At 46.4% G+C, this 14,947-nt stretch overlaps 1 protein-coding gene across 2 annotated transcripts in view; it reads left to right on the top strand.

The window, feature by feature from the left end:
• The window catches only part of PLXNA4 (plexin A4), a 451,337-nt gene that overhangs the window by 331,012 nt on the left and 105,378 nt on the right, over nt 1–14,947 (top strand). For both annotated transcript variants that reach the window (XM_055392292.2, XM_055392291.2), the window contains exon 5: nt 2,922–3,022. In XM_055392292.2, the coding sequence (XP_055248267.1) occupies nt 2,922–3,022 (101 nt within the window). The remainder of the gene's footprint in view (nt 1–2,921; nt 3,023–14,947) is intronic.

The raw sequence follows: 14,947 nt of genomic DNA, 5'->3' as shown, positions 1-14,947 counted from the left end.
TCACATGGACCCACCTAAATGAAAAGCTAAGAAAAGCAGATAGCTGTTCCAGAAGCTAGTAAAGATAGTGAATAAGTCCTGGAAATGAGATAACTCCAGGTTTCATCCAAAGTGTGGAGCAATGAATGGCTTAGGGGCAAATATCATAGCTTAAGGAGGAAATGACTCTATCAAGGTACTAAAAAAAAAAAGTTCTCCCAGGTCTGTTGAACTCCTGACAGAGTTCCTGAGGCCTTGGAAGACTGTCAGAGGAGTTTTCTGGGATGTAGGGGAGAGGTAAGTGACAGTACAAGGAGGATTGGGATATTAATGAAAAGGATAGCAGCGATCCATCATAGCCGTCACTTATAAAGTGCCAGACCATTTACAAAACCATTGCATCATCTGTGCTTTGGGAAACTGTGAATTGGGGTGGGGGCGGGGAGGAGGGATTTTTATCTCCATGTTAAGCCAGAATTTGAACCTAGCTCTGAGGGCTCTTGCATTCTTTCCAACCCAACAAAAAATGACTCATGTTTAAAATCAGGAGGAGGGACTTGACGATTCCAGGGTATGGACATTATTAAACACCAGTTTCAAAATATTTTAAGAATCTGAATGCAAAGGTTTTTGAGAATTTCAGATTCACCAAGCAGCTGGCTCTTGACTTGATGTGGAACATTCCGGAACATGCAGCCACATTCCATCCAAGGTGGATTATAGAACTTGTCAATAGGAGAAATTGGGGAGGATGGTAATTAAGTTTAGAGCAAGAAAATGCTTTTGATTGAGCAAGGCATGATTTTCTGTTTAAGCCCATGCAAAATATGGAGTGCTAGACAAGCAGCTGGAACATATGAAAACATTATTGTGTGCTTATGGTTCCCAACTTTCACCATTTATGGCCCCTTTTGTTATTTTTTCCCTCTGTGCATTATGTTTTGAAAGATTCTGTCTACTAAACAAACTGCATTTATTAAGTAATAACATATTTCCTATTTTTAATATGAGACATACATCACTGAGTATGAATAAAAAACGTAAAACAGCAACAGTTCAATTGCCATTAGGCTTTGGGAAATATTGAAAATAGCGTGTGGACCTCATTACCACTCATGAATTCCTAGGAGTCCAGGTACTTTGGGTTAGAAGCCATTATTTATATGCTTACATGACTAGCATGTCTATGCTCACTTAAGGAGTAGGAAGAGAAATTACGCAACAGAAAGAGGGCAAATTCTTGGCTGGTGTGGAGCCAGTGTGGGTAATTTGTAAGGAACTAATTGTTAAGGTTAATTAGTAGGATAGGAAGGTCATATGTAGGCAGACTCCAGGCACGGCTCATGCAGATTACATGAGCAGTAATAAAAGAAAAGATAAAATTCCAAATGTGCAAAAAAGACATCTGAGAAGGTGGAGGAAGGGCCACCAAGGTCAAGGTCACCGCCGTCAGAATGGGAGAGGGAAGCTAAAAGGTTGCTTGAAAGAAGTGAAAACGCAGTGTGGTCATTAAGAACGCTCAGTGTGTACTTTGGAGAACAAAAAGATGCATAAAGGGAATAAGAAAGTTAAGGGAAAAGAGATCATGTGGGATTTGGAATTAATTATTAATTAATTCCGAAAGAGAGTTGGAGACTAATTGAGAAGCTCTGGTGCCAGTTTGCCTGTGTGTGAGTTACAAGTAGCCCCTGCCAAGCGGACATCATTTTACAGAGGCACATGCCCCATAAAACAGCAGGGGAAACACTGCCTCTGCATTTGCTCATGTAACAGAGAGGGTTCAGCCAGGTCAGCACAGTTTATAGTTTTCTGTGCCTGTTGTATGATGGCAAGAAATTTAAAAGGATGGCCACATCAAATTCTCTTAGCTCAAGCTGAAACATCAGGTAGCATTCTCCATTGAGATAAAAAGGTATCCCAACTGGAAAAGGATGATGTAAAATTAAAAAAAAAAAAAAACTTTTTGTAAAGAAAAAAACCGGCAAAATGGAGAATAAAGACCAAGGTTATAAAAAGAAAATAAAAACTCTGTTTGATCCAGTGTATCATTATTAAATACCTACTATGTAGCAGGTGCTGGCAAGTTATGTAAAGAGACATCAAGGCAAAGCTACATTGGAGAACAAAGAAATTCAAAAGATATTTAAGAGCATGTAGGAAATGGAAGCATTTGGGCTAAGCAAAAATGTCATGTGGAACATTTTACATTAGCAGGCGGCTGGTGAAAGCTAATATAAAGTTTTGGGTTGGAGAGGAAGCCTCTAGTCATGAAAAGAGTGTGGGTAGGAGGAGAAATAGCAGCAGATGCTCTTTGAAAGCACCATAGTGAAAGCTTTTAGAGCCAGTTGGCCAACATTATGAGAAAGAAAGAGCGGGCAAGTAACAGCTACAGAGTGAGCTTATGATATCTTGGTAAATGGCAAGGAGGAAGAGAAAGAGAAGGGTCTTGGTCTCAGGCTAAATGCTCTCTGGAGCAGCAAAAATGATGAAACTTGAAGGAGGACTGGAAAGAAGGGGAAACACTACAGAAAAAGAGAAACCATGAGAGAGTGAGAATGACCATTTGCACTTGTTACATTGATAGGAAACAAATACATGATGAATTGGCCATTTGTAGAGATATTTGGTGGTTTCAGAGGTAGAAAACTTGAAATGAACACTGTGTAAATATCTTTTCTGACAACTTAGTATGGACTGTATGGAGTCTGTATTCATGGAGACTGCTAAGAAAATAATATGGCTGCTTGTCTCCCTGGATGCATATGTGGCCACCTACTCAAACATAATCACTCAAGGTCCCTTCCCACACTGGGCTCCAAGCACCTTCATGCTCCCGCAACATTTCAGGTGATACACTTGATATTTAGAGCAACATCTCTTCTGGTACACTGCTGGGTGTTCTGCGAAATCTTGACCACCTTCTCCCTATCCTGCTGTCCTAGCTCACCAGAGTCCCTGTGGAGTCCTGTGGTCAGTATCAGAGCTGCGGCGAGTGCCTTGGCTCGGGCGACCCCCACTGTGGCTGGTGTGTGCTGCACAACACGTGAGTACCATGGGGAGGCTGCCTCGTGCCTCCCACTTCCTCCTGGTAATTCCCTTCCTCTTCTTCTCTGTCATCACTGCCCTTCCCTTTGATCTGTCTTTTCTCCTCAGCTATTCTTGCTCTTCCTTCCTTGCATCCTTTCCAAATGTTATCTCCCTTCCTTTGTTCTTTCTGACTTCCCTTTAAATTTGCCAAATTCCCTTAAGAAATATATGGCAATGGTGGCACGGGAATGATGACAGGTCAGGATATAGTTGTCATGCTGGGCAATCATACATTGGAGGGCTGGAGGAAGCAGGATTCCTGGACTTTCCTGACTGTGACTTACTGGGCTAGAGACTGACTTTCCAGGACTGAACACCAGGAAAAAGGCATTGGATCTTTTTTTCTCTAGCTTCCTACTGGCCCCGAAATCATAAACAAGATATATGCTGTCCCTTTAGTGATTCCACATCTCCTTAACATCTACTTCAACATCTCCAAAGGATTTTCTGGTTTGGGTCTGCAGTTAAAGTGTGTAGCACCTGAGGACCCTCCCACTGCTGTCAAACACCCATCAGCTGGCTGTGAGTGCACTTGGGCTGGAGTCACTGGGCCAATAAAGCCCGGCCTGAGTGCTGGCCTCTTGCCAATGTGCCTCCTTTTATGTGGCTCCATTTTATTATTTAGAAGAGGGAAGAAGGCAATGGCATTATAGTGGAGGTAAACAGTAAATAAACCAAAGGGCAGGAATAGGGCTCAGACAACCAGAAAGCTGAAGACTTTTCTTTGGGGATCTGAAGACCCTTGCCATCAATACCTGGAGAAGCCAACGAATGGTTGGACCTCACTCTGATGAAATTTGATTCCAGTCCAACTATTGTTGTTTCTGGCCAACAATTGAAATGTGCCACTTTGTGAGCTGGATCCAAACATTATAAATTAAGAAGAAAAACTTTAGTCTTCCTACTAAGAACCTGAACTACATGTGACCAATGACATTTACCAATAATTTTCAAGTATAAGAAGGTGGGGCAGGATCTTGTCTTCTCCCCTCCCCTTTGCAAAGAGTGCCCTTTAAAGTCGGAAACACTCTCTTAAACTCAAATACATCTCTGGGTGGCAGTCTCAGGCATAGTGAGTCCTTGAGTTCCTTAGGGGAAGGTCTGAAATTCCTCAGGTAGGTTACAGTGGAAAAAAGTCAAGAACCACTGAGCTACACTGAAGTATACATAACTCAGTCTATGGCCGTGCCACCCTGAACGTGCCCAGTCTTGTCTGAAATATACGTAACTCACAGACAGATCAGAAACTGTGCACTCAAGTGTATAGAAATGTTGCATGCTAACAGAGCAGGGGAGCCTAGGAGTGGCCAGCATAGAAGAGGATGGCAGAGGTTGCATTCAGAATGCAGATTGGCTCAGATCAGGCCAGAATTGTTCCCTGAATGATACCTTGCCAGGCAGACAGGGGGCAGTTTTCTTTGTGTCACCCAGTGAGGCCTCTGAGGAAGGGACTGTACTCTAAACTCATTGCCTTACTTGGGGGCCTTGACTACCCTGTTTTCTGCTTGGCTGAGGATAGCTCTGCGATCCTGGCATGGGGCTTTCCTACCTGGCATAATTCAAAGGCAATCGGAAAATCTGGTCCCTCCCTGACACTCCATGCCCAGTGGCAATTTCCATGTCAGCTTTGGTCTCTGCCCACAATGCTGTCCCAGCCCCACAGAGCACGGAGCCCTGTGAACAGAGGGGCTCCAAGGCTTGGAGAAGGCACCAGAGAGACTGTGAGAACCCCCACCTCCCACTCCCAGGGCTGCAAGGTAAGCAGACATGAGAGGAGGAGGCACAAGACAATACTTCCTTTATGGCCTCAGTTTACCCTTCTGTAACATCATACCTGCCTCCTGTCAAGTGGAAGAAAACGGGTGGACGGAGGCCAAGGTGAAGTCTGGGCAGTTCATGAAGGGGGCCCTCAGCCTGCACGGGGAAGCCAGCTGCTCCAGTCTCAGCATGGCATAAAAACAGCCATGGACATGAATTTTGGGCGCCTGCCCCCAAGTCCAGACTCCTCATCCCAGCTCTTCCTCTGTGAATTGGACGTGGTGATGCCTGTCTCCCCTGCCTCACTGAGTCACTGGGGAATCAAATGAGATGGTATGAGGACCAATCACTGGTGAGCTGTGGATCACTGGGAAATGTAGTGTAGGATGGGGCAGGAATGTTGACAAGGCTGGGGAAGGACTGTGAGCTCACGGGTGCCCCCGCTCTTATGACTCTGTTGATCCCTGGTGATTTTCCAGATGGCTCTACTGTAACTGCATGCTTCTCTTCCTGGGGGGTTCCCAGCCTTTGTCTAAGTGGCAGGTACTCCTGCTAGATCCTCCTCACCCCTTTAGTCTGGCACCATGTTTTATTCTGACACTTGTATATCTTATTCGTGTTTCCATGTAGCACCAGCCCTTGTTAAGCACAGGTTCTCAGAAGGCAGGGGCTATGCAAGTGTTGTTGTCTTTGTGTGGTCATCATTGTCTGCTGCTGCTGCTGGCACCTCGTTGCTCAAGGAGCCACAGTGGAGCCAGCGCGTGGAAGCACTGGGGGACACTGGGAAGATTACTGGAGTGGAAATCAGTGGACTCGAGTTTACATGCCTTGGAAACTTGTTGTGGGGCTTTAAACAAGTGCAGTCAGTTCTCATTGCACATGGTAGATATGTTCCATAAAGTCGCTGGAACACAGAGTTAGTGAATACCAAGCCATTGCTCCTAGGAGAAGTACAGGGTTAGGTTCCTGGGAGCCTCTGGTCACATTTTCATCAACAAATCCATCTATAACCTTGTTTTGTGTGTGTTTCTGTTTAAAGACATTTTACTTAATATATATAATAGATTCATTAAGCTTGACCTCACTGCCAACAGCACTATAACACATACCTGAACAAGGCTTATCCAACACAGCTATTTTCTCCATAAGGCACACCATGGCCTTCTTGCACTCAGGATCACTAGACAGACCTTCAGCACTACATTCGGGGACTATTTTAAGCGGCAAAATCACCTGCAGAATTAGAAAAATGTGGCATGAAATAGGGCTTGAAGAGGACACTTGTTCCTAGAGCGAGAGCTAAAACAAGAAGCTGAGGCTGCCTTGTCCCACCTCAGCTGGGAGTGTGCGTGCCAGATCACTCAAATTTTTCACTGCCCTGTACGTGTCCACGGGTACCGATTTTTGTCACAAATAAACGTTAGCAGTTAGTTGAATTTGCAAATAGATTCCACGATAACTCCGTATGTCAGAAACTTGGCATCCTTGTTTCAAAGAGGGAGAACAGTACCTTCTCACAGTGATGGCACGAGGATAAAAAGAGGTGATTGATATAGGATGTTACAGAATTCCAAGATGCTCTGTCAGGGCAAGGTGCTGTCATTCGTAACCTTGAGCCTCCTGGTTATGTCCATGACCTGAGGAAGGCAGACACAGGTATAAAAGTTGTGCCAATGTATCTGGTAAAGCCCAGCTCTTCCAGGACAAAGCTCAAGAGCCCCCATAGGCCAAGGCTGCCTGCCCGCTGAGACACTCAGTAAATCCATCCTCCCTCCCTCTCAGAGTTATGACCAAGGAGAGCCCCCTGGCAACTATAAGAAGGTGGGGGTAAAATCTTGTCTTCCCCCACTCCCTTGCGAAGAGTGCCTCTAAAAGCTAAAAATACCCTCTTAAACTCGAATACATCCTTGATACAAGAGCAGGCACCCTCCCCATCTCTGAGTGGCAGTCTCAGGCATAATGAGTCCTTGAGTTCCTTAAGGGAAAGTCTGAAATCCCTCAGTTATGGATTTCTGAGGTCCTGAAATCCAGGTTCTAAAATCCGGTCCTGGATAAGTAGAGTAGGTCCCTGGATTTCTAAGATATTTTTAATAAAGGTACAATTTTAAATGTAGATGGAATGAGATGCACAGATTTTAAGTGTACAGCTTGAAAGCTTTGACAAAGACAAACACCCTTGTAATCCACATGTCTATCAAGATATAGAACACTTTCTTTATCCAGAGAGCTCTCTCCTTCTTCCCAGTGGGCCTTTCTTCCCTAGTTCCTCAGGTTCAGGTCAAAGCCAGATATTGCTCCTCCTGATCTGCCCTCCCTTTCACTTTTCTTAAGAGTAAACTGGACATCCATGGCTTGGAGAGAGACATGAGGAAGTGGGCTCAGCAGGAGAGAAAGGAGAAGGCTGGGGGCTGGCAGTTCAGTGCAGGAGGTTGACGGCAGCCAGAGAGAGCCTATGGATGCTTGCTCTGAAGGGCATCCATTTTCTAGGAAGGGAGACAGGTGGCAAGAGTGGGAGATTTAATTGCTTCCAGGGAGTGCTGTGTCCACACTCACAAATTTGTCCATAGATCTCTCAGACCTGCCCTTCTCCCTTCATGCCCAGCAGTGTGCCACGCTCAGTGATATGAAGACGACTCTGTTAGGTCATCTCTGCCCTAAAGCTTTTGGGGAACCAGGCCTTGGATTCACAGTGGGAGTTTACTAGAATCAATGCATTTGTTAGGCCCCCACCATGGGCAAGACCCTGTGCCAAGTGACTCGGTTGCTTGCTAAGTGGCCTCAGCAAGCCTGATCTTCACTCAGGAAGACCAGGACGGCAGGAAAAGAGTTCCTTGAGGTGTCAAGAGAAGTCCATTTTCTCAGTCACTTTTGCCAACTTTCCCCATGGTTGGAGGGAGTGAGGTGGTGGTAGCATTGTGGAAGAGAAGGGCAGCAGATGGGTATATGAGAGACAGAGACAGACAGAGACAGCAAGAGAGGAAGAAGGAAAAGGCAGAGAGAGGGGTTGAGAGTCAGCACATGTGACTGAGCAGTGCAAGGGCAGGGCCTCTGTAAACAGGTGGCTCATGTGGCTGAATGGGCTGTTTGTAGCAGCAAAGTCCCAGGTGGGTTGCACAAAACATGCTTAAGAAAGGCTCGTGTAATTTAAATCCTCTCTCCTGCTACTCTCAATTGTCATGAAGCACTCGCCTGCCAACCTGGTAGCACACAGGGTCACTCAGTTGCTCTCTTTTGCAGCCCCTGACCCTGGCCCACAGGCTTGCCCATCTCTGATGGCAATGACAGCTTCAGCAATGCTAAGTATTGAGGTGGCCCTGAGTTTTGAGCCTTTATTCCTTGTTCCTGAGCTGACTCATTCTGACTTGGGTGAAGGTAAAGGAAAACGTACAAGCCCACCCTGCCTTCGCCCTATCACAGCTATCTCCTGTCCTGGGCCAGAAACATTTTCTCCAGTGACCAGGCTTGGCAGGTCCCCAGGCCCCTCTCCATCTTCCCCTCCCATGGCTTCATGCCCAGGCAAAGAAGCCTGTCTCAGTCTCAGCAGGTAATGGAATCCTGCCCAGCAGACCCAGCCGCATCGATTGGCCCAGACGTTACCTTTCTTAAGAAAAGTCATCAGCATCACTCCTGGGAGGCTCATGTAACCCAAGACATCACAGGGGAAGGATAAGATCAGCTTTCATAAAGTCTCCCTTTCACCCCCTCACGATCCTGCCTCTTCCCAGATTTCTTCTGTTGGAAGAATGCCCTCCTCCGGATAGGTTGGCAGGGGTTACTTTTCAAGAGTCACTCCTATTCTTTTCTATATGGTTTCTTCCAAGATGGCAAGTGGAAAGACAAGAAAGACACTGCTTTTCAGAGCAGAAGAGATGAGTTACAACTTAGTTACAACTGAGGACCTGTCTAAGAACACACCCAGTCTGGGTTTAGTTTCTTCAGCTCTAATTTCATAGCCACGCTATGAAAATTAAGGGAGGGGACCTGCATGAAGCCCCTCACTGGGCCTACAATGCAGCAGGTCCTCATGCCTGAAGTGGCCCAAATGGCCTTGACTGTGGGAGCAGAGGCTGGAGTTGGATCCCAGTGCCTCCTCCTGGTCCCCCTCCCCTTCCATTCCTCTCCTCCCCAGGACTGGAGGGCTGTGGCTGGTGCTGGAGCCAGCCCACTGTTGGGAAGTCTTCCTCCCCTTGGAAGGCTTCAACCAGCCATGCCAATGTCCACTTAATGACACACAAGCTGATTGCAAAATGCAAGCCCTGCCTTGCTTCACTCAGGCACATCCCACAGCCTTGCTATCTCATTTTTTAAACCTATATTCAAGGGCTACTTAACACTAATCTGCTGGTCACTGATCTCTCCTAGGGCTGCTTGCACAAGGCCTACACAGTCATGAGGAATGGTTGGTGTCCACTTCCACCCAGCAAACTCTTTGCAGTCTGTGCAAGGAGGTTTTCCTTGACTCTTTGCCAAAAAGCTATCAGCCTCTGTTCCAAAGAAATGAGTCCCAGACTAGATCAGATACTAGTACATTGGAATTTTCCTCTCCAATGGCTTAGCAGAGACATAGTATGACTTAAGGAAATGGGCCTTTTCTTTTTTAACCCTGCCCCCCGCCAAGCCCCCAATACACACACACACACACACACACACACACACACACACACACACACACACACACACACACACAAAACACATGCTTCATGACCAGAGAATGGTAAGTCAAAAATGCCATCTTCCCATATAAATAAGAAAAGCCCTGTGGTCTGCTCAAGCTCTCAATGTCCCTCCCAGTCTAATGACTTGGATACCTGTGGACAACCGGAGGAGCTGGCCTACCTCTGAGGCTTCACTCCAGACATACACACCCATATTCCAGCATTCACACACTTCATTTAATCATGCTGCACTGGGCCACATAGGATGGAGCAGCCCAGCCTGCACAGAGCAAAGTGCTCCCCTGCACCAAGCCTGCTGGACTTGATGACATTAACGGACATGAAGACACCAGGCTGTTGGATAAAGTATAGTGTAAAGTTGATGAGAATCAACTGCAGTCATTGTTGGAATGTGTCTCAGGTAATAGGCAGCATTCTCCTTGTTACCGACTGGATTAGAAAGAGAATGGATTCACCTGTGGCGATGCCTTTGCTGTCTCCTCCTCCTTTTTCCCTTCTCCTGCCTTTCCCTCTCTCTCCCTCCCTCCACTCCTGCTCTGCTCCACACCTGTTCTTTCCTAACCTCTCCTCAACCTTAGTAGAAAATTAATAGGCCCTAATAGAGCTAGCCACTGATGAAGAAAAGAGAAAGACAAGCCCACTTCACTTTCTCTTTTGGCAGCTGCTACATGTAATGTGGTTTGGTTTGGGATCATCTGGAAAAAAACGAACATTTACAGGTCCTTTTTACCTCTCACCTAAGGTTTTGTTCAATAGATTGTTCATTCAAAGCATGGCTACCAGGGTCAGAATCCAGTCAGGGACCCAGGGCAGAACATGGCTTCTCAATGCAGGCTGCAAGCCCAGCATCTGAGCTGATTATGGTGGGACAGGTTGCCTTGGTTGCTACATAAGCCCAGAAAGGTTCTTGGGTCTCCACTCAACCCCTGAACCTGCTGGTTTCTTCTAAGTCCTATGCCCTCCTTCTGTAGGGTATGCATGGGTAAATCTGATTCAGCTGCTTCTTAGGTTAATTTTGGATCTTTAGAGATGGCAAAGGACCATGGGCCCAGTTGCCAGCAACTGATGGCAGAGGGAAAATTACAGTAGAACCTTGGGCTTCCTATCTTGGGATTCATCCTAAGTATTACATGGCACAACCCAAATACTTCAACTTCCATGAGACCGTGGTATCAGTCATTGGATCCTAGAATTGTAACATTGAAAGGACTCACCTGATCTACCCCTATGTATAAGAAACCTCTTACACACCCACCTGCCTAGGAAGGATCCTGTACTAGCTACTCCACTTCCTCCAAGCCACACACATGCATCTATCCATTACTGTGGTCATTCTTAAGGAGGACAAGGAAAATGAATTAGGAATTCTAGTCTCTTCCCTTGTCAGGGTCCCCAGATGTGATGACAATGACCAAAGCTTCCAATAATCTCCTAGTTGAGTAGGCATTCTAAATTATCTTAACTTTTCTATTAGGTCTGCTGGGGAAGGCCCTCATCCTTACCCCCTTTCTTTTTCAATCTTCTCAATTCTAAGCACAGATGGTGCACCTTAAGCATAGGTCATGGCAAATGTGAAATGTTAAGGATTGGGGATCATCTGCAGGGAGAAGTAAGGAGCAAGTTCTGATGTCTAAGCCTGGTAAACACATGCTAGAGAGCCCGGGGAAATGGATCAGCAACAGCCCCTCCAAGCTTGGCGGCTCACTCAGGCTGGACTCACAGATAGCCCTGTTTCCAAATTGAAATTTGTTTGCCTGGCCAGCGGCACCGGGAGTTAATATTTCTATCGCTGTATTTGGGAATTAATTTCTAGAGGACTTAATCACCACCTCTCTCCCTCTCCCTCACCCCCTTCCTTCCTTCATTCCTCTCCCTTCTAATTTTCCACTTGGCTGGGAATTCTCCAGCAGTGAAAGTTCAGGCTTAGGGGAGGGCGGAGGTAGCTGCTTCATTAGAGAGGATAATCTCATTGGAACCACTGGCTTGAATAATAACCCCTTCCAGGGGCCCTAGGGCCTTTCTCCCCAAGGGCTTTTTGCACCTTTGATCTGAGGCTGGAGAAGATGAAATGCAGAGAAGTGGAATGAGGAAGAGAGGTCAGAAGAGGTTAGCAGGGAGGGACTCCAGCTCTGGGGGTCTGGTGTATCCTCTTGGGGTCGGCTTCCTGCTGGCCATCTGAAGGTTTGCATTTAGGGCGGGGGTGACACTGGCATGCAGAGAAGAATGTCAGAAAACTCCAAGTCACACAGCATATGCAGTGTCTGAATCCGTTATCAGCTCCAGTTTTCCTACCTGGGAAATGGATGAAGCAGGGGATTCCTTCATGTCAAGGGACCTGTACAGTGGAGCTGAGGGACATGCTTTAGGAGTACCTGAGGCCTCTTGGAATGAAACATCTAAGCCACTACCCCTGCCTCTCAGGTCATGAATTAACATTTTGCTCTGGTTCCCAGCTCTAGTCTGGGCTATTGGGAATTGCAGTCCTAGAAAAGCAGAAGACCATTCCCTTGACAGACCCCACAAGAAACCAGCAGGAATTCATGCCTCCCCTTCCATTATCCTATCACATTTAAGGTCAATTGTCTGTGCTTTTGGACATTTGTAGCCTCCACCCTCATGAGTCCTGGAGGATAGTAGAAATGTCAAAACATCCCTGGCTCTGACCTTACACTTGACTTTCCACTAAGATAGCTGAGTTCTCAATACCCTTTGACAACTAGTAAGAAAACAGAACTATGATCCAGACCATTCTTTCGCTCTTTTCTCCCTCCTGGCCTCTGGGTTGTCCTTCTCCTTTATTAAGAGGAAAAGTGCTGCAGCCGTGCCTTTCTTTTGTCTTTGATTTGCCCCAAGGGCCAGTCATGGAGAAGATCTGTGGTTCTGGGCTGGGCATGGTGGCTCACGCCTGTAATCCCAGCACTCTAGGAGGCCGAGATGAGTGGATTGCTTTAGCTTAGGAGTTTGAGACCAGCCTGGGCAACATGGTGAAACCCCATCTCTACCAAAAAAATACAAGTTAGTTGGGCATGGCAGTGTGTGCCTGTAGTCCCAGCTACTTGGGAGGCTGAGGTGGGAGGATGGCTTGAGCCCAGGAGGTGGAGGTTGCAGAGAGCTGAGATTACGCCACTGCATTCCAGCCTGGGCTACAGAGCCAGACTCTGTCTCAAAAAATAAAAATAAAAAACACTCATTCTAAAAATAAATTAAAAAATAAAATAAAATAAATCTGTGGTTCTGCATCAGCTACAGTTTGGAGAGGTCAAATGAGGATGTCAGAGAAAGGATAAGATGATAATACTAGCTAACATTTATGAGGGCTTACTATGAGCTATGTCCTGTCCTTAATGCTTTACCCACATAATCTCATTTAATCCTCATAATAACCTTATTAGGTAGGTACTGTTTTGTCCCCAATGTATAGATGAGAAAGCTGAGGCACCAAGATGTTAAGTAATTTGCCCAAGATTATACAGTGATGTTTAAAATTGTAAATTACAGGTGGCTTCCCTATAAAACCTAAAATTGGGGGAAGATGATGAGTAGTTTCTTTGGGGCTTTCAGGAGCAGTGGCAAGATGCAACCACATGAACTTTGGAAACAGCAAGCAATGCAGGTAGAACTTGTCCTGAGATCCCCCGAGCAAACACCTGTGTGCCACCTCTCCCTCCCTACCCCTGGAAGAGAGATAGAGTCCTGTCTTTTCTATCTGAATCTCTATTTGGTAACTCCAGGTGATGTTTGGCCTGGAAACAGCTCTGCTTTTCCCTCTCTTCATAATTTAATCAAAGACATTTTTCAGACCTACTGATTGCTCTTAGAAATAGGAACTTCAAAGTTGGGGAGTCAGTGAATAATTTAAGCCCATACCAGCTCTCTGGATCTGCTGTTAATGGGAGTAATAACACTATTAATAGCGATGTCAGTGCAGACACTCTGGAAAAGTCCATAACATTAGCTTAATGGCTGAAGGTAATGGAGTCCTCGCAGAGGAGCTGGCCTGGTAAATTAACTTCCAAGTCTTTTAGGCAGACACTCTTGTTGCCATCGGTCAGCTGGAGCAGCAAGGAAGTGCCACGGGGGTGATCACACTCGTGCCTGATCCTTCACTCCTGGGAGGGTGTTTTCTAGAAGCACCCTGGAGAATTTATCTTCATCCAACAAGTTGCAATAACACTCAAAGTGCTTCCCAGTGCCAGGCAAAAATAGCGATTAGCCTAGACAGAAAGATTGAGGGGAAAATGTTTGAATTGCCCTAAGGACATGCAGGGGGCATCAGGATGGCGAGGAGAATCAGCTTAGTCTGCAGCAAGGGGTCTGCCCCTTACTCCTGAGTCTGGAAGCTTCAGGAGGTAGAGCTCCATAGTGGAGCACAGGCTGCAGGGTGCGTCTTTGTCCCAACACATCCCGACAAGGTGGGGTTTGTCACAGCATTGTTATGAGACTTAAACGCTAGACAATGTAAACTCCATATCATGTGCCTATTAATAAGCACCTGTACCTCGCAGCCATGAATGTACTGTTCAGGGTTGTTTTTTACTTTCGCATTGCACATCCAATCTACTCTGAATTCCTGTGTTCTGTCTCTGTGTCCCTCCATTTATCCCATCCTTAGAGGGACAGCTTCAGTCCATGGCCTTCAATGATTTCTCCTTCATTTGCTAGATTCTTCTCTCAGGCTCTCCACCCAGGCTGCCCCTCTTGCTGTGGCCAAAGGTTAGGAGGAGAAACCCCCATAGCTTTCCCTAAGCCTGAGTTACCCCAATAGCAGCTCAGGGTGTCCAGGTACCCCCTTCCCTCATCTCCTTGCCCCACACCACACCTGTCTGCTTCCTGAGACAGTTGTTCCCTCTCCAAGGCTCCCTCCCCAAGGCTCCCTCCCCATGTAGATTCCCTATCCCTGGCTGTTCTGTGTCCTAATAAACTCCTTGCCTGGGGCTCCCTCCTGCCCTGCAACAGCTCCTGACATCTTCCTTCCTCTGCAAAATCTTTTCTCTTTAATCAAAAGAGATCAGCAACTCTGGAGTGATTTCCCTGCTGTCTCATCTCCTCTTGTCTTGTCTCTCCTGAGGACCCTGCTTGCCCCCACCCCACAACAGAATCTGTAGTCCAGAGTTTCCAAATCATGACCACTTGGTGAAGCCCCATGTCCACAAAGTTCACCTGACTTGGATTAAATACTGCTCCCTGAAATTCAGATGCCTCCATGCAGTGACCTCAAGTGATGCCTGCATTCAGGAGAGTTCCATGTTTTTTACATGCATCTTTCACAAACCTTCATCAGCTAGGACTGCAAGATTCCAGGTCACACTGGACATGGTCCACTTGTGACACCATACATTTTGCACAGCACAGAGCACTGAAGAGTAACAGCAAACCTTAGAGCCAGGATTCTGATCCACAGCAAGCTTTTAACTACAGTTCTTAGCTCCTTTGATCCTTCCTTCCCT

Source organism: Gorilla gorilla, chromosome 6 (genome assembly GCF_029281585.2).
Source record: "Gorilla gorilla gorilla isolate KB3781 chromosome 6, NHGRI_mGorGor1-v2.1_pri, whole genome shotgun sequence".
NCBI classification, from domain to species: Eukaryota; Metazoa; Chordata; class Mammalia; order Primates; family Hominidae; genus Gorilla; species Gorilla gorilla.
The sequence above is the reverse complement of the archived record's forward strand: the minus strand, read 5'-3'. Positions and strand labels throughout refer to the sequence as shown.